The sequence below is a fragment of the Ammodytes marinus genome (genome assembly GCF_949987685.1).
Source record: "Ammodytes marinus genome assembly, chromosome: 7".
NCBI lineage: Eukaryota > Metazoa > Chordata > Actinopteri > Uranoscopiformes > Ammodytidae > Ammodytes > Ammodytes marinus.
Genome location: NC_137211.1, coordinates 24,887,871 through 24,914,588, shown reverse-complemented (window position 1 = coordinate 24,914,588; position 26,718 = coordinate 24,887,871). Strand labels below are relative to the sequence as shown.

General features: G+C 41.6%; 3 protein-coding genes across 4 annotated transcripts in view; all 3 read left to right on the top strand.

The window, feature by feature from the left end:
- The first annotated feature begins 4,066 nt into the window (after window positions 1-4,066).
- Window positions 4,067-11,968, top strand: amt (aminomethyltransferase). Its single transcript, XM_080030546.1, has 9 exons — window positions 4,067-4,316; window positions 5,948-6,115; window positions 6,316-6,396; window positions 7,210-7,341; window positions 7,444-7,522; window positions 8,143-8,288; window positions 9,949-10,129; window positions 10,390-10,545; window positions 10,709-11,968. Exons 1-9 carry the CDS (start codon window positions 4,176-4,178, stop codon window positions 10,882-10,884), a joined length of 1,260 nt encoding a protein of 419 aa, XP_079886672.1. The 5' UTR covers window positions 4,067-4,175; the 3' UTR covers window positions 10,885-11,968.
- Window positions 11,969-12,532: 564 nt separating this feature from the next.
- On the top strand, window positions 12,533-24,881 carry ifrd2 (interferon-related developmental regulator 2). Its single transcript, XM_080030935.1, has 12 exons — window positions 12,533-13,022; window positions 18,640-18,756; window positions 18,973-19,057; window positions 19,286-19,410; window positions 19,900-20,057; window positions 20,704-20,757; window positions 21,076-21,254; window positions 21,725-21,833; window positions 21,985-22,119; window positions 22,274-22,402; window positions 22,585-22,677; window positions 22,917-24,881. The coding sequence occupies exons 1-12, from the start codon at window positions 12,980-12,982 to the stop codon at window positions 22,995-22,997; spliced, it is 1,308 nt and encodes a 435-aa protein (XP_079887061.1). The 5' UTR covers window positions 12,533-12,979; the 3' UTR covers window positions 22,998-24,881.
- Window positions 24,882-25,429: 548 nt separating this feature from the next.
- Window positions 25,430-26,718, top strand: part of LOC307252762 (acylamino-acid-releasing enzyme) — a 13,456-nt gene continuing 12,167 nt past the window's right edge. For both annotated transcript variants that reach the window (XM_080030539.1, XM_080030538.1), the window contains exon 1: window positions 25,430-25,669. In XM_080030539.1, coding sequence (XP_079886665.1) covers window positions 25,549-25,669 — 121 coding nt within the window. In that variant the 5' untranslated portion in view covers window positions 25,430-25,548. The remainder of the gene's footprint in view (window positions 25,670-26,718) is intronic.

Sequence of the window (26,718 nt, the reverse complement as noted above, 5' to 3'; positions counted from 1 at the left end):
CAAGGAGACATCCACTGTAAAACACAGTTTTACTATTCATGAATGCATCTCATGTCCAACATTAAAAGTGTATCTGTGTGTTATGTAGGCCTATACTTGTGCATGCCAGTTTCTGTTATCTTGCTCATGTTCCTGGTCTAATGGCTGTCAGGTTGTGTCTCAATGCCTGCAGTTCTTGGATCAGCAGTGACAGTTCTGTGGCTGTGGCCTCTTTCTCCCTCAATGCCCCAGTCAGCATCCGCACTGCGCCGCCCTGCTGGACTGGAGGAGGAACAAAAACAATGTGTACTGTCAGTTTTTTTTCCATTTTGGGTCATACAAAACAAAACAAACTAATACATAAATACTAAATATCCATTTAAAATATAATAATTTTGATATCTCACCCAAAAAGTAGAAGATGAGTAAAACTGTGAGCAGAAGCAAAGTGATGATAGCACAGCCCATGGCATAGGCCCGGGATGAACTGGGTGTCAACATATCCTGTAGTCGGCTCTGCCATTTCCCGCTGACTGGTTGCCCTCTGACAGCCGTCTCATCACTTGTGTAGAGGTTCCCATTCGGGGAGGGTGCGTACGCAGGGCGAGGGGGCCGCGTCCCTGAAATCACACACAGCAGAGTTAATCTGACTATGTGGTGGTGTGTGTATTTTTGGGGATGCAGGTATAGGTGTATCTTCGTGGCTGGTTCAAGGTGTGTGTGAACCTTTGTGAATGCAGTGTGTGTGTGTGGAGGAGAGGGGTGTGTGTGTGTGTGTGTGTGTGTGTGTGTGTGTGAGAGAGAGTGAGTGAGAGTGATTGTATGTGGTGTGTGTACCTTTGTGGCTGTGTTCAGGTTGTGTGTGTGTCTTTGGGACTGGGTCAGGATGTACCTCTTTGGTCAGTTCAAGGGGGGGTGTATACCCGTTTGTGTATTTGTGTGTGTACCTTTGTGGCTGTGTTCTTGGTGCAATCGATGCAGGTCGTTGATGGAGTCCACAGAGTGTAGCTCGATCTCTGTCAGATCTCTGCTGCTGACCCTGTGGAACTGAGGGGTGGTCTGTGAGGAAGAGGGCCTGGACATCTCGCCTCCAGGGATCAACAGATGCTCTCTGTCTTCAAGATGGCGCCCCACCAGTCAACACCTTCTTCTCACTGAATATATCTGGAAGTTATATAGCCTTCCTAAAGCTTTGCACAGTGTAAGCTTTCAAACTTTATAAAAAACGATCTAAACTACATTGCAAGGCTTGTTCGTGATTAAAAGAAATTCACATCTCACATTATAATTATTATTATTATGTAAGTACCTATATATGGTTCTACAAAAAATCCTGCCAAAGATTTGTTTATGAACAATTCCTCACAAAAACCTTGACCCTGTATAACTTTAAAGACTACGATTGGCTAGTTTAAATTCGGAAAGTCAGCTAAACAAAATAACATTAGTCCTTTTTTTGTTTTGATGTCAGAGATATTTTTCATTTGTAGCCATTCCAAGACCAAGATGCAAAGTACAGGGGAAGATTTAGTGATTAAATGTAACAAGAGCTAGCAGCTGATGATTTGCTTCATGCCTAGGTAATTCATCTTGCTTCATAAGAGACACTGTTAGGTAATGCAAAGGCTTTTTTTTAAATCTGTGCTGCGATCGTGCAATTGTCTAAAATCAGGTTGGTCATTCATGAAGATGAAGGTCATGTGAGTTGCCTCTGAAAATGGAAGAGAAAGGAGGGAAGGAATTTAAAGACATTCTGTGTAAAATGGACCAGTAGGCCTAAATGTAAAGATGTATTATTTGAGAGGGAAAGAATACAGATCATCTTGGTTCCTATTTGAAGACAAAACAAACGGGGCATATGAAAAGTGCCTTTTTTTAGAGCTATTAATACAGCTGGTTGTTGATCCTATAAAGGCAATTACTGTATGTTAGTTGACTCTCAATCAAGGGCCACAGGAAAATATCAGATGATCTAATGCAAACTGAATGACTGGATCATGGAGGATTTACTGTATTACTGCCTGACAGTATTCAACACACTGTAGCCAAACCAGATCTCTTTTATTGGATAAAATAGGCATTTAATTACAGTCCTCCCCTTCCCACTTACCTTACGTCACTGTGTGTCTGCTTGTTTGTTCTCGTCAATCTGTCACTCTTCTTGTTCAGCTGGTCTCATGACACTTATACACCCGAGTGCCAAAACATATGTAACCCACAGGTTTAATATCCACATAGGAGCCACACAGAGGCCAAATGAATCCAGCCAAAGTCACACTAAATCCCTACAATGATGAAGTGATTTCAGTCAAAATCCTTGATGTGTAAAAAAACAAAAGTAAACGTCCAGGTTTTGCCCTCCGGGTCGTATTCCTTGTGAGCGTGTTTTGCGTCACGCCCCAGTACCACCCCCCTTCCCTTGAATCTAAACTATGTTTGTGTGGGTCAATGTTCCAGTTTAACCCACTCCAACTGCCCTGTTAGAGAGAGGTAGAGCGAGCTAAAGACATAGAGAGAGAGGGAGAGAGAGAGAGAGGAAGTCAGCCCCTTTCAACCCCCCCCAGACCAAACTTGCTCACACAAATGCTGCCCAACCCCGCAGGCCCTCCAAGCCTAAAATAGCAGCAGAGATATGGGGTTATTATTAGTGTCTCAGGCCAAAGGATGACTCAATGATCTGGGTAGGAGGGCATGATGGGGTACATTTGGATAAAGACACACAAATACTCACATGGACAAATGTCACTGGGTGCAGGGTTGAGTGGGCAACTTAATCCGACACTTTTTCCTCTTCAGGAAATTAAAAATCAACATTGTTTTCTGAATAATGGACAGCTGAGATAACATATGATGGATATCTGTGTAAATTAGAACCGAGCACTTGTGAAAAAGCAAGCACAATAGTGACGTATGATAGATATACGTATACAGTAAACGCACAACATATATATTGCACAACTGCATTCTAAAACCCTGACCTTTCTTGCCTTCCTTGATGGAAAGTCATCAGTTACATCATTACAAAAAATACCGATACATAGTGCACTATGCGTCTCAGAGAAGTGAAACCTTTCTTAGGTTAGGTATATTCTCATAACTGAATAAACAAACTTTCCTCAAAGGAAAATTGGATGCCTTAGGTGCCTAAAAAAATAGTTTTGATTTATGATAATACAATTATTAAATATCAAGAATTACATGTAGAGTAAATATGTTTAATAAACTGGTAATGTAAACAAATCCCTCCCATCTGAAACTACATAGTGCACCTTACATTTATGAGACACCAAGGCTTATCGAGGTCTTGTGACATGGTGAACCTTGGGTTAGAGATTAATGCAACAAAAGTCAGTTAAACTTCGCTGCCCTGTTATTATTATGAATTAATTGCATCTTATTTTGTAGCATTTTGTAGTGACTGATTTTCCTAATTGCATACCGTACAAACCCTGTCCCCCTCCCCATCTCTTACTTCTACGTGTGGGATCTTCCCAGACAGTAGCGAGCGATAGGAAACCCATCAGTGAAGTCACTATTCTGTGGACTTCCAAGGTTGTGACGTCTTTTGGCCAGCTGCCACATAACATTCTCATGGAGCCGCTGTGGAAATTCCTATTATATCAGCTGTGGTTTCCCGACATTAAGATGGAATTGGCATTACTAAAATAGATCATTTAAACAGCATATTGAAAGATGATTTGTTTTATTACTGCATTTGTTGAACTGCCAGATGTGTCTCATAGTCCCATTACTTGGGGCTGAAACTGCATGTGATCAAGGTTGTGACCAAATTTGCAGACCTGTTCAGTTTAAGACTTTAGTTGAACACGTTTTTTCTCTGATATAGCCTATTAATCAATATAATCTATATAGCCTAATAATGTTGTCAGCCTTCATCAGCATCACCATCATCATTCTTTATTATCTGTTATATGAGTTTTTTGATCTGATGGAGCACGACCATATGGCATAACTAATCAACCACTGAACTCCCGCATGGGCAAAATAGCCTCATCAACTACATTTCCCAGAAGTCTTTGCTCCTTCCCTCGCTACCGCTTCGTGTGTTTTTGCCAGGAGAGCAGAAATTCCTGAGTGTGCAGTCCACAGAGTTTAGTAACGGAAGTGTTAGAGGAGCGTGTGTGTGTGTGTGTGCTTGAGAGAGAGAAAAAACTTCTGCGGGAACATCAGGTGTCATGATGTGGGCTCGGTTGCTGGTTGGTGCCCGGGGTTCGGGGCTCGGGCTGCGGGCTTCCAGAGACGGTCTGCTGCGGGGCGCTGGAGCTGGATGTGCGGGGCAGAAGCAGCAGCAGCAGAGGCAGGCTTCAAGTGCAGAGGTGAGTGGACTCGCTGCACGGTCAACTTCTGTCTGTGCAAGTGACCCCAAGTAGGCTACTGCAACGTTACTTTACTCACTGTTTTCATCTCGTGCGTTATCATCAGCATTGTATTCCAATAACAATGATTATCTTACACAAGGCTATGGTGAACTTATATTAACATGATCAATCATGAGAAAGCACTATAAGAATGCTTATGTTTTAGATGAGTGATTTATCTAGCCTACGGTCGTTAGCAGTAGCAGTTATGCTTTATGCTATACTTTTAATGTCCTTGATCATATGTGAATTTGATTATAAAATTCAAAGTTGTTAGGACACAGTAGCTGGTTTAGAGTTGATATTGGAGACATTGTGGCCCTCACATTTGAACTTGACTCCAGAAGCCCTTCAGAATAAATCACTGTCTCTATCAGTGTTACTGCATATTACAATAACAACATGAGAGTGTGTGAGAGCAGCAGTCAGTCAGTCCATGCAGACATAATGTACATCTGTCCCAGTAGACTGTCTCTGCCTGCCTCACTTCACTGAGCCGCACAAGATGATTCTATTAAAACCACGAGTGACTGACTCTACGCAACACTGTCAATGTGACCTAGTCCACATTATTTTGTATTCATTCATTAAATCCCTGCATTTAGCTATTTTCCAGCCATGGTGGTTATGAATGAAATAACATGTGTGTGAGTGAAACACAGTGTCAGCTAAGAATTATCTTTGAGTGTTGCACCAAGCAAAAGGGGTGAAAGTCCTGACCCTAATCTGTACTAGTTCATTTAGTGTATGTGTGTGTGTGTGTGTGTGTGTGTGTGTGTGTGTGTGTGTGTGTGTGTGTGTGTGTGCGTGTGTGTGTGTGTGTGTGTGTGTGTGTGTGTGCAGTTGTAAGTATGTGTGCATATTAGCCCGCAACCACAACTATCACCTCTCCACTGCTCATTACAATTAATAGCTGACTTTGGACCTGAACGGTTTTGTAAAGAAAGCAATAGAGTCTTATGTAAAGTGCCGACACGCTCTGTCCCATAATGCACCTCTGCTGCTGCGCTGATAAGCCCCCTACGCCGGCTGGTTCAAAGGTCAGATGTTAGGGGAGAAACAACAGAACGGTATATGAGTAGGAAAAGACTGGTCGGGTCTATTATCTGTCATAATGTGACAGTTTGATAGATGGGATAATAAACAGAGCAGTATATTTAACAAAGATGCCTTATTATGTCCCTTATCACTGTTCTATTTGCAGAACACATTGTCATTAAATATCCGGTGTATTCAAGGAGAGAAAGAATTCCGAACATGCTTATTTCCTTTTTTTTGTTTTTGCAGATTTAACTGTTGCAACTTGAAGATACATAGTTTTTACAACGGTATATTGTTCTAGTTACTATAGCAAAATTCTAATATAATAATATGCCTTTATTGCCATTGTATCATGTTAAAATGTACAACAAGTGCTACTCTGGTAAGGTGCCACAAGTTAAACACACATTCTCGAAATATTCTTTCAGACATTGTACACGGTGATAATAATAAATAAAATGTATAAATGTAGTGCTGTCTCACTGTATTTCAAAAGGGGTTCTTGTATTCTGTGTTTTTATTAAATAAAAAAAAATCTTTTCTCACAGGTTGCCTTGAAGAAGACTCCGCTGTTTGACTTCCACCGGCAGAATGGGGGCAAGATGGTGGACTTTGCAGGCTGGTTAATGCCCGTCCAGTACAAAGACAGTCACATCGTGTCACACACACACACCAGAGAACACTGCTCCATCTTTGACGTCAGCCACATGCTGCAGGTGAGACCAGAGGAAGCACACGCACATATACACACACAGTGCACTCCTCAACGCAGGTAAACAAGTAACAATAAACACATACTCATACTTTGTCATCTATTAGCGGTTAGTTAGATTTCTGCTGATCCATGAAACGAAACACCAGAAAATGTGCCATTGCTAAGTATGAATGTATCCTTTCTGCTTTTTTCTTCTGTCAGACCAAAGTCCACGGCAAAGACAGGGTGAAGTTCATGGAGTCTCTAGTCGTCGCAGATATTGCAGAACTCAAGGACAACCAGGTGAGTTGAAGGAGTGTTGGATGTTGAACCTGCAATAGCTGAGCTTTGTGTCCACTTATTAGTGGAAGCAAGCTGTAGTTTGTATGAGGAACTTATTTTAATTTACACCTCTTTTATATACAGTCTATGAATTACTTGTTGAGCATTAATGGGCAACATGATCATTCATGTGGACTAGAGTCATGTGTTGTTGGCCCCCTGTATATGTAAGTGTGGTATTCACTATCCTATTGCTTCTGTGTTTGGTCTCCACCAACTGAAATATTTATTATAGCTGCTTTAAATTAAAAAAGAGTACATGTAAAATGACATGATTAAAACAATGACTGTTTTCTTGTTAAACGAAAAGAGGAACGTGTGTGGCATGTGTAACATTGTGTTCAACAAGCTTTTTTAACTTTAAGGCCTTTACACTAATGCAGCATAGAAATGTGCCTTCCTTCTGACTACAATCAGTTCCTTTTTCTTCTTCTTCCACTTGTTATTTTCCGCTCACAAAAGGCCAAACTGAAATGGGACACAGCTCAGAATTGTGGTAGACTGACCCATGGGGAATGCCTCTGAACAGCGGCAGACTTCTCAAAGTTTTGTATAATATAGATTTTTTTTACAGTCCAATTCTCCTCCTTTTAAATGTACAGACACATTTATAACCAAATATGACCCTATCCATAGCGCAAGATAATATGCTCATGTTGCGTCTCAGAGCCTGACCAATATGAACACCTGGACAGTGTGCCAAATGCATAATGCTGCATTTACCTTCAAATCCTCACCCACTAACTTGTTCTCTTATCGTCCCTCGCCTCACAGGGTACGCTGTCTCTCTTCACCACTGAGAAAGGAGGGATTATAGATGACCTCATAGTGACAAAGACAGACCAGGGATACCTCTATGTGGTCTCCAACGCTGGCTGTGCCGACAAGGACTCGGCTCATATGAAGGTAAAGCCAGAGTGTGTGTAAGAAGACGGACAGGTCGAGAGTGTGACAGACTGACAGAAAGGGTCTGATGTCTGTATGTGTGTGTGTGTGTTTTGCCTGTAGGCCAGACTTGCAGAGTTCAAAGCTGCAGGTTTCGATGTGGATATGGAGTTCCTTGATGAAGCGCTGATAGCTCTGCAAGGTAAAGCCCTTTCACATGCTAGTAGACCATTTGTTATGATGAAATATGTATTATAGTTGCTTTAAAGGTGAAGTTAACGATTGTGGAGAATGCTTGTTTTAAAAAACATTGAAAATCTCCTCACTATCCGCTACCTGTACATACTGTGTGTGTGCGCTGAAAAATAAGCCAGTATTACTACACAGCCTCTGGCATCTTGCTAGCTATCGTGTCCCCCCTTTGTTTACATACCCATTTACAGAGTCTATGCTCTGTATATTAACACCATATTTTCTTTCGTCACACACACACAGTACGGACAGGTATCGGAAAGTGATTTTGACAATAGGCGTTCTCCAGAAGTGCTGACTCCACCTTTTAATAGATGTTTTGAAATTCGACCTTCCCGATGTGGGTCCCTCTACATCTGAGTTGCTTGATGGTGTTTTGTAACCCCAAAGGAGAATACAAGGCAGTGCTGCATGGAAGGCCCTATCCCCTAACCTTATCCCTAACCCTAAACTTATCCCTAACCCTAACCTTAACCAGCACTGCCTTGAAGGCTCCTTTGGGGGCACAAAACACCAAACACCATCTGAGTTTATGTCAGCCATTTATCAGTTGTGTTTGTGTGTCGTCAGGTCCATCCATGTGTCTGGTGCTGCAGGAGGGGATGAAGGAGGACCTCAGTAGGCTGACCTTCATGAACTCCACCTTGGCCACGGTCTTTGATATTCCTAACTGCAGGGTGACCCGCTGTGGATACACTGGAGAGGACGGGGTGGAGGTAAGCAACGCGTCTCTCTCTCTAACATGCTAACATGCTGATGTTAAGCAGGTATAATGTTCACCATGATCATCATTTTAGTTTAGCACTAGGGTTGCAAAGGGGTGGAAAGTTTCCGGTAAATTTCCAGAAACTTTCCACGGGAACCTTCGCTCGGGAATTTTGGGAATATTCAAAATGGGGAATTATAGGAATTAACTAAATGGCGGTCATTTAAATTTTTTTTTTTTTCATATCCAAACATAAATCTAAACATATAAACAATATGTTTTGTCATAGGCAGACATCCATGCAAACTAATACAATAAAAAAAACATTACATTTGAACAGATTTATTTGTAAGTAGAACTTGATCAAGTTTTGATTATTTTATGAACAATCAATAATTTCACTGAAGAACAAAAATATGAATGTTGTGTAAAATATAACACATCTTTCTGACCCCACCCATTCAATAACTTAAGCGTTAAGGTTACTTCAAATTGAGTAAATTCCCGTTTATTCCCATTAATTCCCAAAATTCCCATAAATTCCCTTTAATTCCCATGGAAAATTTCCAACTTTGAAAATTCCCAGAATTTTGCAACCCTATTTAGCACGCTACCATTTAATCTGCACTAAATACAAAGTACAACTGACTCTGATGGAATTGTCATTAGTTTTCCAGGCATGTTGTTATAAACTAAATTATCGCACAAAGTATTATCTTGACCAGATGATGGCGCTGGAGGAAAAGTTATTACAGTTCATCCTGAGATGGACATGGATGTCTGTTCCAAACTTCTCTGAGACTTTTCTTCCAAAGTCATTTGAACCTCATGGGCTCATGATGAGTCAGGGGCCCAAATCAGTAGGATTTATCCTCTGGGAACTACAGTCTGTACAAAATCGTGACAAGCCTTCCAAACATTTTTTGAAATGTTTCAATCTGGACCAAAGTGGTGAAAGACCAACAGACTGCCTGTTCCCACTGTTCACTGATAAGATGAATCCATTGAATTATATGAATACATAAGTGCAAGCTGTAAAGGTGGTAAGTGTTTCTTTATATCTGAAAGCTGACTTGTCACATGCCTCACATTTGATGCCTAATGTCATTAAACAGAGCTGAGTTTAGTCACATTGTTCTTAGTACTTTGCCATCTTAACAGTCTTCCCTTTAGCTGTTACTCTCTCAACAGGGCGATGTCTCTTGTTCACACTGTTAAACACTGTCTTAAAATTCTGTTCGCAAAGAAACTTCTGGCTATTCCAGATTAATGGTTTACCACATGGATTCTTTTCCAACAGCCCACTGTGCTGCAGCTCTGTGTATGGCAGGATGGATGTGGGTGGATCTCTCTCCAACAGAGGGATTGTGGGAGACTCTCTTTGTTTTCTTTCACATAAACTCGTCTTTGCATCATCACTCTTTCCCTCACTGCTAAGACTCACTTGTCGCTCTGTTTTAGTTGAATATATTTAAATAGTATAGTAAATAGTAGGTAAACACCAAAAAAATAGCCTAACTATACAACCTATACAATTACTTATTTTGGCCGTATGTTTATACCAATTCATCTTTATTGAAAAAATAACAAATTGTGCGTTTATTGAAAAAAGGAATGAGTTGAAATATTCCAGTTCATAATCACAGTCTGTCTGTGTCTCTGTGTTCCAGATCTCGGTGCCTCAGTCCAGAGTGGTGGAGCTAACAGAGAAGCTTCTCGCTAACAGTGAGGTGAAGCTAGCCGGTCTGGGCGCCAGGGACAGTTTACGGCTGGAGGCGGGGCTCTGTCTCTATGGCAACGACATAGACGAGACCACCACGCCTGTGGAGGCCACCCTAGTCTGGACCATAGGTAAGATTTTAAAAAAAATTATCCAACCAGGATTAGGTGGTTTCAAGACTTGACAATCCGTTTATCTGTATCTGAACTATTTCAGATAATTAGAAGATTGATTGCACATTGACACCTGTACAGTTAACATGTAGCTAGAGCCAGCTGCCTATTAGTTTAGTGTAGTTTAGCTTAGCATAAAGACTGGAAGCAGGGGGAAACAGCTAGTCTGGCTCTGTGCAGTCTGTTCCGTGTATCAACTCCATTCTTCTCACACGCAGGAAAGCGTCGGCGTCAGACCAAGGACTTCCCCGGCGCTGACATCATCGTCCCTCAGATCAAAGCCAAGACAGCCAGGAAGAGAGTGGGTCTGATGTCCACTGGCCCCCCCGTCAGACCACACACACCCATACTGGGCCCTGATGGGAAGGTCATAGGTAAGAACACATACTGTACATGCTGGCTGTGGCTTCGTTGGATTTAAATAATATATCAATAGCGGAAACAATCAACCATGCTCTCTACCATTTTATAGCCTACATGCTCTTATTTGTTTAAAAAAATAGAATAGTGACATTTTACTTCTGCTGCTTTGTTTAGGTGAGGTGACGAGCGGATGCCCCTCTCCCTGCCTGAAAAAGAACATTGCCATGGGTTACGTGGATGCTGCGTTCGCTAAGAACGGGACAGCCATCCAGGTTGAGGTCAGGAAAAAAGCAGTGCCCGCCACCGTCTGCAAGATGCCCTTTTTCCCCACTAACTACTATACTGGATAGGAGGGGGAAACACACAAATACACACACACACACACTCATGCTGGACCATTCCTCCACTTTGGCCCATATTCACCAACGCTGCCCCCTTCTGTTTACCTGTGCCAAGGCAACACCAATGTATGTGTATGATTAGGAATCGCAGCAGAATTTCACCTACTGCTGGGTGAAGTAAATTACAACCAGTATTGTTGAGTCTGAGAATGTATGTGTGAGAGTATGGGCGTGGATGCTCCGTTAGCGCAACCAAGTTAATTATTTTTGTGAAGGTTAAACTGAATTAACTTCCTGCACTTTCAGTAAGAACAAAAGCAGTGAGGCTGTGTGGATCCAACAAAGTACTTTATTAACTTTTTGTTGTGTATAATAAAAGTAGTTTTGCTAATGAAATATGATGATTATACGGCTGGAACAAAACAAAGAGATTCCAAATGGTACGTTTGATGTTTAATCAAGACAAGTGTGCAGTTTTTTTTTATTAAGGTCCTTTTAAATAGGCTACCATATATAGCCAAATGTCCATTCATTTTATTATTCATTGTAAACAGCTTGACCAAGGGAGGTCAACCAGGTCCAGCTCATAGTCCTTCCCACACAAAAGACCTGCCTGGAATCTGCTCATTAACACAAAACTGCCAGTTCAGTTTGTGGAATTGGAAGTTTTGTGTTAGATTCTCGTTGTTGTTTAGAGAAATGCTGAGAAAACTCTGCTTGGCTCTGTGGATGTGGTTGACAACTTGATTCCCAGATCAAAGCAGATTGGTTAGACTCTTTATAATATAATAATATGATAGATGTACATTTGTATTATGGTGTCAGGAAACCAAGGACATTTCATGACATGTCTTAAACAGGATAATTCTCGTTGGACTTTCCGTGGAGCTCTGAATGTCTTAAATAATAACATAGCCTAACTACTGATTTAATAGGTTGTTGTTTTTTTCTAAACGTGCATTGCTGCAGATTTTTTAATAACTGAATTTTCATGTGAACATTTTGAATAACATTGTTAATTTGATTAGAAAATATCTTATCTTTATTAAAATGTAATTTGCTTTTCATTTACCTGTGATGTGCTGTTATATGTTCTATTTGGACATGGAAAAATAACATTGCATAAATGTTTTCTATATGTAAATTTCCTCCTGGCATTACTTTGTTGAGTAAATTTGGGAACAATTTAATTGTAGGTTTTGTTTGGGGCCATATGGGAGAAAAGGTTTTAAAAAAGTCTGAACTCAGCCTTTTTTATCCTGAGTATATCAAGTCTGTCATAACATTCTGACTACTCCCAAAAGTGTGCCAAACTGGACATAGGCCTGTATTGCGTTGGTTACACAGTATTAGTTTGAAAGCATTTTGAAATGTTTTGTTAAAAATGCTAAGAATTCTGACTTCAATGTCTGATTTTTTTTTTTCATTATAGCCTAAATACAAATATTTCCACTATATTTCCTTTTTGTGCAGGATTCTCATTCACCCTAACATTACCTTCGGAATAATAATAATCATAGAGCTCACAAAAATGTAAAAAACAAGCGCTTCATCCACCAAGTACTGTGTTGCTTTTAGACTATACCGGAAACGGGGGATGCTAAGTGAACTAACCTGGCAAACCCGTCAACCGGTCTATTCAGTAGTTACTGAGGGGAAGATGGTGGACTTGACGACAGCGGCGTGCTCAAAACTCCGTCCCAAACACTTTGGAAAAAACGTATTATCTCAACCTGGTTATAGATATAGATTACCCGGGGACAATCACAGATAATAGTTTGTCAAACTCATTGAGGAAAGCGACTTTTCCAGCACCGGACAACTCTTCATTCAGGCGGCGAGTTTCGGAACGTGGTGGTCGTCGTGAAGGACGATAGCCACGCTAGCCTAAAGTGTCAACACAAGTGTGAAAGGAGGTGGATTCGTGGGTTCTTTTTCGCCCAGCTGTGTAGATAAACCACAGTCCCATCTACCGCTGCTGCCTTCACAACAGCTGTCAAACCTGTGAGCGGCGGACCTGACAGTTGGACGGAGACAAAGCTAACTTTAGCTGGCTAACCTCGGCTAGCTTTGTTGTGAACTGTGGACCAAAGCGCCTATCACAATGCCACGGAGTAAAAAGGGTAAACGTGGCTCCGGCAAGCCTGGTGAGTAGCAGCAGCAGCAGTGGCGGCCAAGCTATCTCTCCATCCAGCCTCTGGCTCATAACCAGCAGGAGTGTAATGACCGTTTAATAGTATGACAGTCATACAGGCGTTATTAATACACGCTGTGCTGCTGGATCGCCATTTCTTTAACGTAAAGTCAGACTGGCTGTAGCAGTTTGCGTCCATGATGTATTCCATATGGTGTGTGCATGGTTACCCTTTCGAGGCAGCTTGTTGCTCCTCTAACTTTAGATACTCGACTTGTGAATTGTCTGCCATGTGCGGCCATGTGGCTTATTATTTGTGCTGCAGCTGAGCTTAGTCAGTGCAACATGCATTAATGTTGAAGACACTCCCTTTAATTGGCTTAAATACGTGCAAAATCAATGCACAAGTGTTCAAGACAGTGCGATGCATTTAATTATTACACGTGTATTACTCATTAGCCAGGACCTTAGCTTGCTAAAGCTTCACTTGTAGGGTTGGGTTGACCGCATGATATTTTTAGCAGCGATGCCATGAAGCCTGAAACAAGTAGTGAGTCATAATTGCTGTAAAGGGGAAAACACATTCAACAATTGCAAAAAGTATTTCATTACATTTACGCACAATTTGACATTGTTTTGCTGTTAAGTCGTTGCTTGGGAGTCACATCTGAACAGTTTTTCTTTTATGAATGTACAGCGGTGGTGCGGGGCGTGCATGTGCCTATGAGGGGCGTTATACACAGCAGCCTCACGTTTTATGGAGTGACGTTGCCTGGGAAGCACGCACGTGCAAACTCCCAAAAGGACAGGCAAATAAAGATATGCATCGATAGGAGTAGATTTCAATTTATGGGAATCATGATCAAGTGCAATACACATTTAGCAACAACAATTTAAATATCAATGTATCTAAGATGCACTGTTGTCCATTGGCCTGATGTTAAATTAGCATTTAAAACAACAGCAAAACCTGAAGCAGGATAAAGAGCTCAGGTTAGAGGATTAAGGTAGCATTATGCAACGTAGTATTATGTCTGGTTTTGTTTATATTTTCAAATCTTTGTCAATTGTGTGATGACTTTGCTTTATGGCTTCTTAGCTGTACATCAGTGCTTTGCAATGCATTGTTTCATTAATGGGGGAACATGCCGCTCACTTCTGATGCTTTCTTCTACATCATGGTCATTCTTGCATTTGACCCATCTTTCCATTCATTCATTCGTCCTAAACTCTTCCTCCAATCCGTACACCTCTCTCATTTCATTGGTCCGTTCACACGTCATCTCTAGGATCTCTTCGTCAAGAGGTTCTTCAGCTGCAGCTGTCGTCTAAAGGCTCGCTGAAAGGTAACTCCTCTGACCTTTGAACCCCTGGCTAGACCAAAGGCCTTTGAACCCCACCAAATCGCATGCAGTTAACCCTGCAGCCACTCCCATGCCAAACGTCTTGTGTTTTGTGTGTGTTTTACTCCCTAGTTACACTGAAAATGTTAACTCTTCCCTCCCTTACACATCATAACCTGCTTACTGTAGTGACTGACAGGCCTTTTTTGTGCTTTCACCTCACAGTGGCACCAAAATCCCTTTTGAGTTTCTCCAGTCCTTATGCATGTCACACACTTAAACACCATGTTCTAACACCCCACTCAATGTAATGGGTGATGGCTGCTGAAAAGACAAACATCATAGGACTGTAAAAGAAAGGTATCCACAACTGAGCTTCTCATCCACCCAACCTGTTCACTTACAACTGGCTGCTAGTGCTAAGTAACATACAGTCTTGCTTTATCGCTGTCTACCTTGCCCAACCCTGAGTGTGCTCCCACGTTCCATTCATTGGGGCAAAAATCTCTCCGACCACCAAATCTCTTTTTTCTTACATTGTGTGCTGAGCCGCTGACACCAGAAAGGTTTGTATTGAAACAGTCATTGCGACTTGGAGTCAATTTGTCCTCTCGGGCACATGACGTAATGTCATTGCAGTGAAACAATATACTGTGTACTAATCACCACACTGCATGATAAACGTTATAGTGTTATCATTACTCAGTATGGATAAAGTCACATGTTGCAAATTCGACAGAATATGATGTTACATTCATGAAGTTGTAGAAAGGCAACAGTTTGTCTGCTACTCAGTCTTTGTTTCTCCATAGAAACACCCCCCCCCCCCTGCAAAGTAAATGGTTTCTTATGAAGAATGTCATGCAGTACAGTTTATGATGGAATATATTTTAATGAGGCTAACTGGCTTGAAATAGTTACAGTGGGGTTTTCAGTTGTAAACGCTTAAAGCATTTGACACTGTACCCGGTGGCACACACTGGTAGTCTGCATAGCATTACGGCTTAGTCCTTGTTGCAGTGGACCAGGGTTCGACTGTGGCCTGGGACGTTTACTTCATGTCTCCCCCCTCTCTCTACCCATTTCCACTCATACGTCCCAAAAAAATCTAAAATAACCCAAAACAAAAACCCCCACCTAAAGCATTTACAAAAAGGACAACATTTGGCAATGAGTGATTTCAAAATTGTATTTTTGTTGCATACCCAGCTCAATAAAAGTCCCTGTAGGGAACAGAGGTTAATTTAGTCTCGTATTTAAAGCTTGTACTAGCAGGCCAGTGAACTCATATGAACTCCCACCCCTTTGGCTCAGAGTTTTGATTCGTCAGTCTGCTGGAGCCGTTTGAGTGATTGCTATGTAAGCATAAAGTAGCAGAGTGCAGATGACACATGAGTCGTGGCAGGGAGCTCGCACTTGAGTGTGCCGACAGCAGGCCTGCGTGGGAAGGTGTGCAGCTGTGTTGGAGTAGTCTGTACAATGGCCGGGGGTTCAAGGATGACGACTTGGACTGGGAAATGACTGCCTGGTACAAGCTGAAAGGGCGTGCTAGCTCAGCTGTGGACAGTAGCTTTGAGAGACAGAGAGAGAGCTCACAGGTTGCTCTATAATAATCAGAATATTACATTTTACAAAGGAAGCAGGCTTGTAGATGTACTTTATCTTGTAAAAATGTAATACTAAACTTTGTATGAGGTTACATCACTTGGTTAAATGCAATAATATATTTAACCTCCAAAAGATTGGAGTGCCTGAATATCGTGCAAACATAGCACAGCAGCATTGTCTTCCCCCCAGTCCTCCAAAAAGTGGCCAATTCTCTTTATAAATCACTTTATTAACCAATGATCTGTTGTTTTTGGTTGCTTCCTCTTTTTCTACCAAGCTGATCCCAAGTCAGACAAAGGGCTTTTCTTTTTCTTGCCAGCTCAGCACTATGAGCAGTGCCACGTCCTGTTTTTACAACAGCCTATGTACCATGGGGGACACAGGTGAATAGGTAGCTAAGTATAGGAATACAACATAGAACTATTGAGTCATTATTACGGTAGGCCTACTGTTCACAATTGACACCAAGCTATTATCTCTAGGTGTTATCCAGTAAGCTCAGCTGTAAAATATTTCACAAGCAGCAGCCGACAGGGAGATTTGTGGGGTTTAAAGCTTCAACACCCAAACATCCGATTTAACAAATGTTACTGCTCTGTCACCATTTTTCCAGGAGATGGCATTTTCAAAAGAATAGAACAATGGCATTAGCTGGTTAATTTATAATGGGCTGCAGATATTCAGCAGCATTTTGGCTTGTGGTTGAAGATAGCTGCCTCTGTCACTGCCTAAAATAGTTCATATCTCAATTGTTCATCGTTTCAATTTGACTTGAATTGAAAATTATTGAGAAAAAAATGCAACAAAAAAATGGTGAAGTAACTTAAAACAACAACCCCCATGTTGCATTGCTGCAACAATACCTCTAACCCACCAACGACCTCTGGGTTAACTGGTTGACCTGAACGCATACACACCCACATTCTGACCATTCTGGATGGTACACACTGAATGAATGGATGGACTAATGGCCGCACTGGTCTCCAGTAATCCCATTAACAGTAGAAAGTCCTAAACCAGCACAAACCTGAGGGTTAGCTTAGCTTAGCCCAATTGGCTTTTTACCCTCTGTTCTGTTCACACCCTGTTTAACACACTCTCCCACTTGTTCTAATACACATGGAGCAGGAGCTTTTCAGCATGCATATTAGTAGCATATTGGCTATTGGGGGCCGGTTGATCATACAACTTGACATTATAGAAATGTAGTTTGAATTTTTTTAAAGGGGACTTTTGTAAGTTGGTGTACAGGACACAAGTCTTAAGAATCAATCTTGTGTACAGGGATTTTCCTGGCCTGACATAAGGCAGTGGTGGTACCATTACTGATTTCTCACTAATCCATCAGTGTCATCCCATTGACCCACATGGTGACATGATGTCATTGATGTGGCGAGCAAATGAGTGATGGAAAACACAAAGTAACCATTTTGATTTTCAAACTGTGTCTGGACGACTGCTTGTATCGCTATCAGCCAATGTTGCTGATTACAGTACAGCGATACCACATCAGCATAATCCTGCCATTGCAGTTACAATGATAGAAATTCACAACCTGCGTGTCTGCGACACATGTTAGTAAATAGTGTTTTCAAAAAGAACACTCATCAGATTTCAGTTCAGAGCTGGAGGCTGCATGAAACTTGACTTAGAAAGCAGCAACATGTTTCTATATGCAGGATAAACCCTGGTGTGGACACTTTTTCCACTGTCTTAAAAGGTGTTTCAAAGCTTCACAGAAGGAGAGTGTAAGTCCTCAGTCTTGTCTTGAAGCTCTGTTCAGGTTTGTTGGTGACCAATTTGTGTTTGCCATTCATCCTTGTGTGTGGGCCTGAGTGTGTCTGTGTAGAAGAACTACTGGTGTACAGTTACTGATAAAGAGAGACAGCTGAGCAGGGTAAGCGTGCAGTCAGCTTCCCTAAGTCTGATTTTAGTCACTGCTTGGAAAATGGCCTGCAGCCAACTTCTGCTTCGTTTTAGCATGCTGCTTCTTTCTGTCCTGACATTGTCCCTATGCAAGTACATCCAATAAGTCAGCACCCAACATCTGAGCATGGAGCCTTGTATGCTTTTATTATTCGTACATGGATAATTTACTGCAGGGCTCTTGCACATGATGGCACTCTAGTAAAAGGCATGTCTGTATTTTATCCACCCCCTTGTATTGAAGCCTGCCAAGGAAAAGATGATACAGAACAGACCACGAGGCAACATTTTGTACAATGAAATAGACAGCATTGTGGTTTCTTGTTTGGAAACTTTTAAATATATATTTTGACTTGGTGCTGTTGGAGCTTTTTTTAAACTCACTGTCACTTCCCTAACAACTACTGGTGGACAGCCTGTCAGTCATCACTAAGGGTGAAATGGAACAATGCAGTCATGGTTTGGAATGGATCATACCCCAGTTTAGGAGTTACAGTTCAATATGAGTTCAATACAACAGAGAAAAGAAAAACAAATGTTTTTTTTCATTTATTTTGGTGGTAATAGTGTCAAACAAACAACACAACAGTCTATTGCTGGGAACTGAAGTAGCATTTTGCCCCGTTGAAACTTTGGTCTACCCCTTTTTATAATTTTACATCAGCTTATGTGGTAACTAAGACTCCATGTTTTTGCCCCCCCCCCCTCCTCCAGTATAATTGTAATCAATATACTTTTTCTTTCTTCCTCTAGGTGTCAAAAATGGGTTCAAGGGAGAGTCTGGAGCCAGCGATGACGAGCTCACATCTGATGTTCTCAGCCACTACAGCAGTAACAGCGAAACCGCCTCCGTGATGGACGAGGGCACAGGTTTGTAAAAAAAAAATACACAAAACACATACGAAGGCATTTTGAGAATATTTTAAGATTTCTTTTCGGATAGTAGTCAAGGTACTGCCAATATTGTATAGTACATTTTTGATTCCTTTTATCAACTTTCTTTGACACATGAATTACTTGATCATTTCCCCCCCTAAACTGGATCATTAAACTACACTAACCAGAATCCTTTGCGTATTGACACAGGAGCGGAGCAGGTGGATGAGCTGACTGCCCAGGAGGAAACCGAAGACAAACTCAAGCAGTGTATAGACAACCTGATGGATAAAAGGTGAGGTCATTTATATTTATCCACTCACTATCAATAATAAAATATACTTCATATGGGAAAAAGGAAGACAATAGCAAAGTGATTGTTAAGGACCAGTCTGTATTAGATATTGCGTGCAGTAATGTTACTTAACAATCCTAACCTTATTCTTTTCTCTCTCCCTCATTCTATCTGTTTCTCTCTCCCTCATTATATCTGTTTCTCTCTCTGTCTCTCTCTCTCTCTCAGTGCTAAGACTCGTCTAGCAGGTCTGGAGTCGTTACGACAGGCCTTCTCCGCCAGAGTGCTTTGTGACTTTTTGTCAGAGAGACGCCTCACCATCAGCGACTGTCTGGAAAGAAGCCTTAAAAAAGGCAAGACAGAAATACAGCTGTATTCTGCTATGATAGTTAAATATGTCTGTTTGGAATATTTTGCATTTTTGGAGATCTGTTGATAAAGCATGACTATAGTATGTCATAAGTTCAGAGTAACACAGGGATAATTCAAGTGTTGTCTGTCCTTAAAGCTATAGTGCGAAACTTTTTTCATAAAAATGAATGTCGGTTACATTGAAGACATTGCCAAATGTATATTAGATTAAGCCCACAATATGGCATACAGTTAACAAACTGGTGTCACCCTCAAACTTACAGCAAAAAAATACCATCCATACGCCATAACTGAAGGCTTACCTCATGTAGATGTGCCCACAATTCTGTTGTAATCACTCAGAATTCCTCATGGAGTCAACAGAAGTAACGCACTATAGCTTTTAAGTGCTAGTGATGCTAACATTTAACAAGTCAATAACAGCTGTAGTCATGGATAACCCAACAGATCAAACCTTCTGTCCCCTACAGGCAGTGGTGAGGAGCAGGCAGCGGCCGCCACAGTCTTTGCTCTGCTCTGCATCCAGCTGGGAGGAGGAGACCTGGCAGAGGAAGGCTTCAAGATGCTGCGACCCGTACTCACCACCGTTCTGAATGACAACACTGCCAGCATAGCAGCCCGCCAGAGTGTGAGTAATCACTTAGTTAAGAGACCTGCTGCGATATTGGGCACGACCTTCTCCGCAGAAATGAATCGATAATCGCATGTAAGCTAGGACATAGGCATGTGTAAGTTCTGCAACAAAATGTAGTCATGTGGACTGCAGCTTAACACTCAGCCGGCAACATGACAATTACGACCGCAGAGCTACAACAACAAATTGGAAAAGCATGTGGTTCAGACTAGAGTTCATGGGGTGCAAACCAATGCAATGCATTTCTCTCCCTCCCAGCTGACCTCACTCCCATTGTTGTACAACAGTGGAGTGATTCATAGCACAGTCATTCAGTTTGCAACATTAAAGGGGAATCCCACTTTAAAATATATGACGCATTCTGTGGCTGTGACTATGAGCTAATTATTTTTTTAAGGTGGACTTTGCACTGAACTCTCAGGGTGGAGACTCTCCCAGTAGGAACAAATACAGGCTAATAGGACTGAGTGACTTGCTTACAAATAGTCTACTTTGTCCCAACAGTTAACAATGTTATTTTAACAAAATAACATTATTTATATATATTATTAATATTTTTGAGATTGACATGTTTCTATCAGGACCTGTACTTGTTATATATGTCATGTAATTTGTCTTCTCTTTCACCTGTCTCCATCAGTGTGCCCGGGCTCTGGGGATGTGCTGTTACGTCTCTGCTGCTGAAGACGGAGAGGTGAGAAACACTTGCTTTAAATGGCTGAATCCATCCAAGTCTTTCGGGGGGGGGGGGGGGGGGGGTGGGGGGTGATCGGGAAATACTGAAAGACAGGAATTAGTTCCCAAAGGTATCTGTTCACCCATTGTTACCGCCACACCTTATGAATAAAACCAAATGTATCAAATGACAAAAGCCTTCTTAATATGTCTCATGTACAATCTTATCAAAGGTTGGTCCAAAGGTATCTTAGGTGTTGAACCATGATGTGGCAATATTTAAACAGTAGTTTAAGTGCTCATTTTTGTCTTTGTTTTCCCTCTTTTCTCTCCCCAGGACTTGATCAAGTCCATGGCCCTTCTGGAGAGCGTGTTCATGTCTTCCTACCCCAACAGAGAGGGAGCGCTGCCCACACCCAAACCAGGCAGCCCCGGCCTCCACAGCGCCGCCCTGCAGGCCTGGTCCCTGCTGGTCACCCTCTGCCCTCCATCCAGACTGAGAGTGCTGCTCAGCCTGTGAGTCAAACACAATGGAGAAGAATGAATCAGTGTAAACTGCACAGGAACATTCTTAAGATTTGTATTCCTCCTTTGTGTTTTTAATTTAAATTCTAATTGATTTCATACCAATATGTTGCATGAATGATCTGCCAAACCAGAATTTTGGCCGAAAATCCTTTTCCATTCCACATTTGAAGTGGTGGCTGATCTTCTGCTAATACAACACAGACTTCAACATTCAAGTGTGCACTCAGTGACAAAAAATTACAAATGTTTTCCACGAGGACACACTTTCAGCTTGCATTTAGTCATTTTAAGCTTGGGCTGTTTGATATATGGCAACTGCTACACGCCGTTCTCAGTTCAGTTTAGTTCTGTGAAGCTTCCATGGGCATGACAATTTGATAAATGGTGTTGCTTAAGTAAAACGTAATCTACAGTGAAGAGTAAGTAGTGTAACCAATAATTATGTTCCCTCCTTGCAGCCACCTGCCCAAACTGCAGGCGTGTCTGCAGAGCATCGACGTTAACTACAGGATCACAGTGGGAGAGACCATCGCCCTACTGGTGGAGCTGGGACGAGATATAGAAGAGGTACAGACAGACAGACAGACAGACAGACAGACAGACAGGGCACACATACTGCTCTGTATACTTCTTACATTTTTATCTGCGAAATATATATATTTTTCTTCTGGTTTTAATGCCATTTCTCCATGTTCCAATCCCGTGTATTGTTGTGCAGGACTTCGAGGTGGACGACAGCGACAGTCTGTGTGAAAGTCTGAAGGGTTTAGCCACAGACGGCAACAAGCACCGAGCCAAGAACGACAGGCGGAAACAGCGCTCCATCTTCAGGGAGGTGCTCCACTACATTGAGGTATGTCTTATGGCTGCAATGCTAATATTTGTTATTAATTGACTTCTGTTCGTTAATCCGTTACTGGACATTGGGTCTTTTCATTTTCGAGTCGTGCACCTGCTGGTAGCGTATACATCAGTGTAAAGGGTTTACTCTCCTTTCCTCCCTGCAGAATGACGACTTCACTGAGGAGAGGATCCGGTTTGGAGTGGAGAGCGTTTACATCGACAGCTGGATGAGGAGAAGAATCTACGATGCCTTCAAGGAGATCCAGGAGTCTGGAGTCAGACACCAGCTACAGGTCAGGAGACACACACTGAAGTCAGCAGGATGATTATGCTCCATTGGTAGCATATAGCTTAGCATGCTGGAATGTGTGGGAGGTCTGACAAACAGAGGTTGTTCAGCAGTGTTATGTGATGGGTTGGTGGCTATTTTATCCACAACCCATGTTTTAATCTGTGTGTTTTTGTTTGGATGCAGTTCAACCCACTCCAGAGAGACATCTTTGGCCTGGGCCCTCCACTCATCCTGGACGCCACCGTCAAAACCGCCAAGATCTCTCGCTTTGAGAAGGTAACAGCACCTCTTCTGTCCTTCATTCTCGACCTGCGCAGTGGAACTATCCAAATTTGGAGAGTGTGATTTCATTTTTCAGTATTTTTCTCCTCTTGCATTTATGCTAAAACCTTGTTCAAGAGCTACTGCAGTGAAAGTTCAGCTACCAAGTGCCTTAAACTACAAAAAAAAAGTCATTCATATAATATAGATATTGTTGCACTTCATCCCTTTTATTTCTTTCCTTTCTCCAATAGCATCTATTCAACTCCGCTGCCTTCAAGGCCAGGACTAAACAGAGGAGCAGATTCAGAGACAAGCGGGCCGACGTCATGTGAGAGAAGGAAGAGGATGACGAGGGAACTCCTTTGGGCTAACACTGAGACGGGATACAAAACGATGCCTTCAATGCTCCAGCTGTCAGACACTAAAGACTACAATACAGGGCTTTTTCACTTGTGCTCTTCACCTGCAAATCCATTCAAGATGGCCGACATTTATTAGGCTTACTCTTATGGAGTGATTTGCAACAGTTGCTCACAGTATTATTAAATACAAATCCTGAGAAAATGAATTGAAATTACTTCATTACACGGAAAAATTGAATGTGATCTTTGGGTATTTTATTAATTTAATCAATTAAAACACAAAGGTGGGGAAGTATTCAGGCTCACTGTAAGAGTCAGACATTTGCAGCGTTACGGTACAGATCTGTGGAAACCTTTGCTGCTGATGGGTGGAGACATTTCAATCAAGTCTTTTAAATCCTAACTTCTGTAACCAGTTTCCACATACTGTTTAAAGGTGAAGTAAGCGGTTTATTTATGTTATTATAAGTGTTAAATCGCTCTTTATTCATACAGTGATCACTTTCATAATGTGCGCGTTTCATAAAGCCGATTTCTCAGTCAGCTGCTCTGCATGTATTCGGCTAATAAAGTTTTCGGGGGATCCCGAAATTATTATCCAATAACAAGAGAGAACGCTACAAACCGACACCCATCTCACTCATGGTCTCACTGCCGGTGGACGCCAGAGCGAGAGATGGGTGAATGTTTATGAGCCTACAATGGCGGAGCAGGTAAAAATCCTTCCCAATGTCTGTTTTGATGGTTTTTATCATGTTTTTATCACACTTATGGATCTGAGATGATGCTAGATAACTCGCTGCTTGAAGACCGCAGTGCATTAATGTGGTGACGTAGGGACGAGCGAGGGGACTGCTAACTGCAGTAACTGACAGGAAGTTAGCTAAAAGAACCATTCCGCTTACAGCACCTTTTTAATTAGATTTTCCACTTTGGTTACAAAAAGCAAATAATTAAATATTCAGGATATAACTCTATTGTCCTTCGGGTTTATCATAACGCATTGTCCCCCCTGGTCGTCCTCTTGTTTTTTTCACCCAGTGGCTCCTCAGCTGCCGAAACCACAAACTGACTTTATCAAACAATGCAAGCTTGAAGACAAATGTGTGTGGTGTTTTGCATGACGAGTGTTTTATTTTAAAATTTTATTTAACATCATGTAATAAAAACACATAAAAGGAAAACACAAAAAACCTATAAACAAGAAGATGCCTAATAAAAAAAAAATTAAATCAAAGGGTCTAAAATGTCATCTTTGTATTCATATTTTTTTTTTTGGAGAGGGGAAAAATGCGTTTTAACCGTTTCTGGTGGATAATTGTATTTTACTTTCTTAATTTATTTAAAGAGCAGTACTGTGTGGTTTTTAAGGAATTTTAAAAATACTAAGAACGGTTTACAATTGTGATAATATGGGATGACGGTGACAAGAAGAATTTCAATTTTTTCCTTCTTTTCTTCCATGTATATTTTCAATGCAGGTTGGTGGGTCAAACAATCTCTCCATGTGTATTGTATTGCAAATTGACTGTACATAGGGATTTTAGGGGAAGATGTATACTTGAATCCTAAGATGCATTTGAATGATTTCCCCTACTGACGGGCAGTGAATGCGTACAGGCCACTAACCAGAGCAAGCTGATCAGAGAGTTTGGTGGAGGTGTGTGTGTGTAGTGGTGGAGTTGTGTTTTTCAGTATATTAGAATTTAAAAAAAGCACAGCTAGCCAGAAAATGTGAAAGCTTGTCAACTTTCACAGTTTCTGTTGTGGACCAGGTTTGAACAGGGCCCCCACATGACATCCCCACTAAACGCTCTTGTCAGCTGTTCTGGTGTTGCACATGGACATGGATGATGGATCAAATCAAATAAAGAGTATATGAGCACTTTCTTTGTCTCTTTTCTAGTTCCAAAAACTTGATTTGAAAGGAAGATTTTTTTGTTTCTACTGTATACCATAAGGACTAAATGTTTATTTTGAATTTTAAGTAAATTAGGGATGTATGTCACAGCTGGTTGATTCTAGTCTGCCTTAGCCTACAGTTAGTTTGTAAATGAATTTGTAAAAAAAAAAAAAGTAATAAAATATTTATAATTAGTATCCCCCCATTCATTTTGACAGACTGGAACAAGCAGAACAGAAGAATGACTCAACAAAAATTAAGATGTAGCCTACTCTAAATGAATTGTTTCTACAATTTAGAAGAAGGCTACAATGTAATGACATTAAAATGAATGGCAATCATTTCATCACTTACTGTAGTAATAAAGAGGTTTACAACTGCTCACAACTTTTGTCCAGAGCTACGACCTCTGTGGTTCTCTGCTGCCCCCGTGCGGACACTTGTCTCAACTGCACCCCTCTAAACTTTACCAAAGTGGTATCGTCCATTCATGAATCCAACATGGAGGTGCTGGTGCAGTTACAGACACTGTTGTGAGAAGTTTAATTGAACCCAGGGGAGGTGATACCGGCATTGGCAGAGTGTTGTGGTTATATTAAACAACAGCAGCAGATCCGGATGGAGGCCGGACCAATCACCGCCCTGTACGCGGAGCTCAGCGGCCTCCCTGCGCCTGTGTCCGGGCATGTGAGTGAAGAGAAGCTCCCTGCTGGGCTCCAGAGCTACACAGTTGATACTGGTGAGCTGCACGGTGAACACACACGCCCACGCACGTAGGCTACAGGGCAGGCATAAAGTTATTGCTGAAGACTTGCTAATAATTGACCAATTATTGAAGCGCCCCGTCCCCATACATTTATGTCAGTTTTGATTTTGGTATTTTTGTCAGGTAAAGTAGCCTAGTAGGGTCTGGGTACTACAAGTTTTTCAGTAGGCTTATGTCAAAATTGAAACCACACACACACACACACACACACACACACACACACACACACACACACACACACACACACACACACACACACACACACACACACACACACACACACACACACACACACACACACACACACACACACACACACAAGCTATGTTTAACTATTTGAAATCTGAAATTTCACAAATTTGTGAAATGATCAGCAGGAACTTTAACAACACAGGATTTGTAGTTAAGGGAGCCAAAGCTTGCAAAAATCAGTAGTGTACACCTTTTAAATAGAATGTTATGGAATATAATAATAGTCCAGTTTTGGGGTGTGAAAGCATTAAGCTTTTATTTTCTAGTGTCAGAAAACAAATCTGGATGAATAGTAGCTACCTTTTCCAATTCAAGGTCTGAATTAAGTTTGCTTTGTTGGGGGCAGATGTGGCACATGAATGTCCACAGTAAACATTTTCTCATGTCCATTCAGACTGCCTTGTGGAGAAGAGTTAACCGAGAGAGTGTGACAGGTCAGAGAGCTTCTGGAAAACATTAATATCTAAACCAAACCTCATGCCAGTCCGGGCAGGAGTTGTTTGCGCTCCTCTCTGCACATACTGTGTGACCCTAAATAGATTAGCCGGCCAGCATGAAGAAAACAAATCCTTCCAGGAACGAGTGGGACCTCCAGCCTTTCTTTGGATTTCGAGACAATGTATATAAACCCCTTAAGACTAGATCTCTGGTGAGCAGCACACAAGTCATCTAGTCTTAATGGGTTTAAAGGTTTACATAGTAACCCCGTCTGTTAAGTCTACTCTGGACCACTACCATTCAGGCTGACCGCTGTTAACTGTCAATCAGAT

Excerpts from the sequence above, each read along its gene's own strand:
- amt (XM_080030546.1), top strand. The coding sequence starts at position 4,176 with ATGATGTGGGCTCGGTTGCTGGTTGGTGCCCGGGGTTCGGGGCTCGGG. Across the intron at positions 7,342-7,443 it reads AGGACTCGGCTCATATGAAG|GCCAGACTTGCAGAGTTCAA; the intron begins GTAAAGCCAGAG and ends TTTTGCCTGTAG. Across the intron at positions 7,523-8,142 it reads AGCGCTGATAGCTCTGCAAG|GTCCATCCATGTGTCTGGTG; the intron begins GTAAAGCCCTTT and ends GTGTGTCGTCAG.
- ifrd2 (XM_080030935.1), top strand. The coding sequence starts at position 12,980 with ATGCCACGGAGTAAAAAGGGTAAACGTGGCTCCGGCAAGCCTG. Across the intron at positions 20,758-21,075 it reads CTGCTGCTGAAGACGGAGAG|GACTTGATCAAGTCCATGGC; the intron begins GTGAGAAACACT and ends TTCTCTCCCCAG. Across the intron at positions 22,403-22,584 it reads GAGTCAGACACCAGCTACAG|TTCAACCCACTCCAGAGAGA; the intron begins GTCAGGAGACAC and ends GTTTGGATGCAG.